Consider the following 5,205-nt stretch of genomic DNA (forward strand, 5'->3'; position numbering starts at 1 on the left):
AGCAAACGAACAATTACGACCATTTCTATGAAATGTCTACCTACGTGCGTAGTGAAAAGGCTTGTGGAATCGCCACAACTGCTAAATTGAGCGATTATATGGCTTTGGTCTATACCCTAAGGGACCTGGGTAAGGTGATGGAGTGGGAGCAGCGAAGATGTGTTAGATTGCCGCTAGGCGGCTTTTTGCGCTTCACGCGGATATCCGGCTGCAGATCGTCAAGGGGTAACTGCCCAGCGGTAAACGTTACAAAAGAAAGCAGCTACCCTGCCATGTTCTACGAAATCATGAAATGCGTCAAACACCAACGCCTCATTTACGCAATCGCGTGCTCGTGGCGTCTAGTAGGCCTCGAGCCTAAGTGTCGTCCCTCGTCGGGACATCCGCCATCGCTTCGGTGTGCAGGTAATCTGCCATCGCCACGACGCATGGGCAGTCTCCTGCGGCATCACCACGATGTGCGGGTCGCGTCGCTGTACAGCCTCACGGGTCTGACATAATCGTCCAAGTAGGCGGGAGCATTGACGTCGCGTCCGCTCCTCGTCACACGTGGTTCTGGAGCGGCCTCGATCAGCGCTTCTTTTGCCAGCTGAACGAGTTGTTCAGGGTGATGCTCATCCAGCGGTGGGTCATCTAGGTAACCTTCAACGTGCAAGGCAAGTGGTACGAACTCTGCACCATCATCTTGTTCGTACCACTTGCCTTGCACGTTGCCTTCCACTTCATGAAGAGAGACCAGCTGATGCTGCCCATGAAGAAGAAGAACAGCAGGAACTTCTGGTTCTGGAGCCTGGACGCCAGGTGCTGCAGGCAAATCCATGTCAACACGTGGTCCCACTCCTAACTCAGCATCTCTTTCCCCTGGTTGAGCAACAGCTCTCAGCTCGTCTCCTTTGTCTGGTTCCTCGGGTGGGACAGCTGGTTCTGCAGGAAACCCCATGTCAGCGCCAGGTGCACCTTCGGGAATTCCGTCGTCCACGACCTCTGCCGCCGGGACAGGAGGGGCTGCGGCTGCGGCTGGTAATCGCATGCCGACACCAAGTCCTCCACCCATCATTGGGAAGAACATTCCCGGCAGGGCAGGAACGCCCGGTTCCCTCTCTACAGGGACGTCGTCAAGCTCCTCCGGCTCTTGATGCGCCAATGGCCTGGGTATCCTGGGTGCCACACACGGTTTCAAGCGATTGTGATGGACAACTAGCCTATGTCGCTTAGCTGTGTCCTCACTCTGGATCCTGTATGTGACACCAGGCAGGCCATTCGCTGTCTGCATCCTCTTTACGATGGTATATGGCCCTACCCATGGTAGAGCCAATTTCCTGTGGCAATCTTTGGATACTGGAGCGTGTAACCACACTCTGTCCCCCACTTGGTAGGGATGGTGTTTTGCCCACTTGTCGTACAATTTCTTTTGTTGCTCTTGGCCGATACTTGTCGTCTTCCGGGCTTCCTCGAAAGCCTCTTGCAGTTCGGCGAGGATGCTCTTCGAGTAACTCCCGGCCGATTTCCAATAGTCCTTGGTTGGGCATCCATAGACAATGTCCGCCGGCAAGCGGGGTTCTCGACCCTGTGGCAGGAAAAATGGCGACATGCCAGTCGTCTCGTGTACACTGGAGTTGTACGCCAACTGGACTGGGCCAAGGTGGAGATCCCAATCCTTGCCGTGTTTGACTGTGACCTTTGCGATGGCGCTCTTCAGCGTCTCGTTGAACCGCTCAATCATGCCGTTTTCTTCGGGATGATATGGGGTCGTTTTAGTCTTCTCGATCCCAAGCATGGTGCATAGTTCCTGCACTATGTCCGACTCAAATTGCCGACCTTGATCGGAATAAATTGTTTCTGGCATCCCGTGTTCACAAACATAATGGAGGAAGATAAGGTCTGCAACGGTCTTAGCTATCTGGTCCTTCATGGCATACAGATTCACATACTTCGTAAAATGGTCGCCAACCACCAAACAGTAACGGTTACCCCGTAGGCTGATTGGCAGTTCTGTGATGACTGTCGCTACAAGCTGGAGTGGGTAGGATGAGGAAATACTTTGCAGCGGTGCCTTCATCCTCGGATTTGGCTTACTGCGGCCACACATTTAGGACATGTCCGGCAGAACTCCGCAACATCCGTAACTAGTCCTGGCCAGTAGAATCGACTCTGCATCTTGCCTAACGTCTTTCGTCGTCCGAGAGGGGCAGAGGTGATACCAGAGTGAACTTCATGAAGGACTTGCGATCGGAGTCCTGGGGTAACAACCTGTTGATAAACAGTGTTCCTCTTCTTGGGTGGAGTCTACTCCCTGACTAGAATTCCATTCTGTATCGAGAAGCGATTGAACTGGCGTCAGAAAGTGATTATGTCACGTTCTTCACCTTTGATTGCTTCTCAGCACGGCTTGTCATCATTCAATACCCAACGGTAGACTTGGGATATTGAAGGGTCTTGCCCTTGTTGCGCCTTCATGCCACTCGATGGCTGTCCCTGTCCATCTGACAGTGCGAGCGCTGTCGCTCGAACTCCGTGTTTCCTACTACGCCTACTCCGACGTATCTTGAGACGGGAAAACCCTGTCAGTAAGGGATCATTGGTGCAGATCTGGGAACCCCTATGGTCTGACACCACTCCATTCACATCATTGTATGTGGAGACCTGGGAAACCCTAGCATTTACCACCTGCTCATTCGTGTTGACATCATCCGACGGAGGAATGACAAATAATGCCTTGATTAGGTAACCCAATTTCTCTTGTTCGGTCGGATGTCTGCGGCTCATGCCACCTGCGTTCCCATTCTTCACGCCGGGGCGGTACTGGATTTCGATGTCGCCCCATGTGCTCAACTCGTTCATCCAGCGTGTCCTTTTCTGTGTGACATCAGCGTCCCAGCGGAGTTTGGTCCGTTGCAGCAGTGGCTTATGATCGGTGATAATGGTAAACTTTGAACCATAGAGGTAGATGTGGGTTTGTCGGAGACCCCAGACTATCGCCCACAACTCCTTGTCGTATGTACACCAGTTTCTTTCGGTTGTACTCAGTGCACTGCTATGGTAGGCAATTGCCCGCTCCTGTCCATCCTGCACCTGACTTAAAACACATCCGACCGCAAAATCTGATGCATCCGTGTGCAGGGTGAAAGGTTCGCCCCATCTTGGAAACCCCAAGATTGGAGGCGACATCAGTCGACTCTTCAGAGTGTCGAAGCTCTCTTGACATGCATCATCCCACACAAAGGGTACATGCTTCTCCGTGAGCTGAATCATGGGCTTGGCGATCTTTGCAAATCCCTCCACGAAACGACGATAGTACGAAGCCAGGCCGACAAAACTCTGTACCTGCTTCACCGTCTTCGGCACGGACCAGTCCTTTATCTTCTGGATGTTAAATGGATCCGGTTTGATTCCAAGTCGGCTCACGTGGTGTCCGAGAAAGATGATCTGGTCCTTGCAGAGATGACACTTGCTGGGCTGGAGCTTCAATCCGGCCTTATGTAGGCGTTGAAAGACCTCTTCTAGGACCTCCAGATGCTCATCAAATGTTTTCGTGAAAATTGCCAGATCATCAAGATACGTCAGCATGACCTTCCAGCTCATGCCAGCGAATGCCAACTCCATCAATCTCTGGAACAGCGGAGGTGCATTACAGAGCCCATAGGGAAGTCTCTTGAAACAATACAAGTTCGTCCCAATCGAGAAGGCCGTCTTGTCTCGATGGTGCCTTGTTGACAGGGACTTGCGCAGTAACGCACTGGTCAAGTACCAAGATTGCTGAAGAATGCAGCACCCGACATGGATGCTAGGGCGAGTCATCATATCGCTGGGCAGAGGTGGGCATCCTTTGGTAAAATCATTCAGCCTTGCCCGGTAATGCAGCAAAACCGGAAACGCACACAGATTTCTTTTTTACCACTAGGACCACTGGAGATACCCAGGGACCGGTGCAAGTCTCCAACACCCAATCTGTGCCAACATATCACCACTCGTGCTCCTCCAACTCGTCCCGCAAGATGGAAGAGGAACCGCTACGATGGTGCCTGCTTATAGTTGGGCATTCTCCCGTCTCAATAACTGGTGCTCCGACGAGATCGTGAATGCCTCGCATCGTTTGGTGTTTTACTGAAAAACGGCTATGTAATTTTCTTTCTCAAGAGGGACTTCAGACGTGGGCATCTGCCGCTTCTAAGTTTACACCAGACAAATGCAAACGGGAGGGAAATCCCTTCGCTGTCGACTGCCTCTGTTTCGCCGTATTTCTTCGCCGCTCTGGTTTGTATTCTTCTAATAGCTCATACGTGCGTCTTACATGTTTGGATTGTGAAGCGCTCCCAGACAGATGGAAGTCTCCAAGACACGTACCTTGCCAATTTCGAGCGGCTCTGGTTACGGATTGCATATCTGCAATTGGAATTAACCGGAATTTTCCACCATTGCCGCGCGATACAGCGGGACACGATTAGTCCTGGGGGAGGTTGCTCGGTTCTAAGAGATCCTTCATACCTCAGCTTCGAAAATTCTGTTAGGCCAAGGAGGTAAGTATGCCGGAATGATGAGCGGCTCTGTTCTCGCTGGGATGGTGGTTGGCCTTCAGGGCTCTTGCTGGTTATTGTTGTCGGCAAATACAGCCTCTAGTAGTGGGAATAGGTTCACTCTGCATGGTGACCTCCATTCCGCTGGGGTTGACTGTAACGGCATATTCGCATCAGGAAGTCGCCAGCGCCAAAATAGACTGGACTGTTGATGCGTCTCATTATCGCGGAAGGGATACTCCAAAACATCAAAAGGTCCTAGTCGAACGGGTGGCTGTACGCGGCTCCAAGGCAAGACAACTTGTCTCCAGACAACGAAGCGTAATTAGTCTGTTGGTTTTCAGACACGTTCCTCTTTCGACCGCTGGTGAGAAAAGGCAAATGCCCATACATCTTCGCGCATGCAGGCGAGACAAATTCGCCGCAGTGTTGGTATCTCCTGATTGCCCGCCACGTTCATCAGAACGCCTTGGAATAATGCGTTTTGAGACTTGCTTCGCTTCTCTTCTTGGCTGGCAGAAGTGACCCTCATCCACAGCAACGTACTAGTTTTCCGACTGCCAGGTACCCCAGCAGTCCAGCGCTGGGGCGATGTCCGTATTTGCCAACTAAATTGTAGGCAATGTCCTCAATCCGGTCATGGATGGAGCTTGCTGTTGCGATTTGGCAAGAGGGAAAACCATGGTTGGGC

At 52.0% G+C, this 5,205-nt stretch overlaps 1 protein-coding gene across 1 annotated transcript; it reads right to left on the reverse strand.

Moving 5' to 3' along the window:
* Positions 1–448: 448 nt before the first annotated feature.
* Positions 449–2,089, reverse strand: LOC106817791. Its single transcript, XM_014822488.1, has one exon. The coding sequence runs from the start codon at positions 2,087–2,089 to the stop codon at positions 449–451; it is 1,641 nt and encodes a 546-aa protein (XP_014677974.1).
* Positions 2,090–5,205: the final 3,116 nt, after the last annotated feature.

This window comes from Priapulus caudatus, unplaced genomic scaffold, assembly GCF_000485595.1.
Source record: "Priapulus caudatus unplaced genomic scaffold, Priapulus_caudatus-5.0.1 Scaffold1866, whole genome shotgun sequence".
Classification (NCBI taxonomy): domain Eukaryota; kingdom Metazoa; phylum Priapulida; class Priapulimorpha; order Priapulimorphida; family Priapulidae; genus Priapulus; species Priapulus caudatus.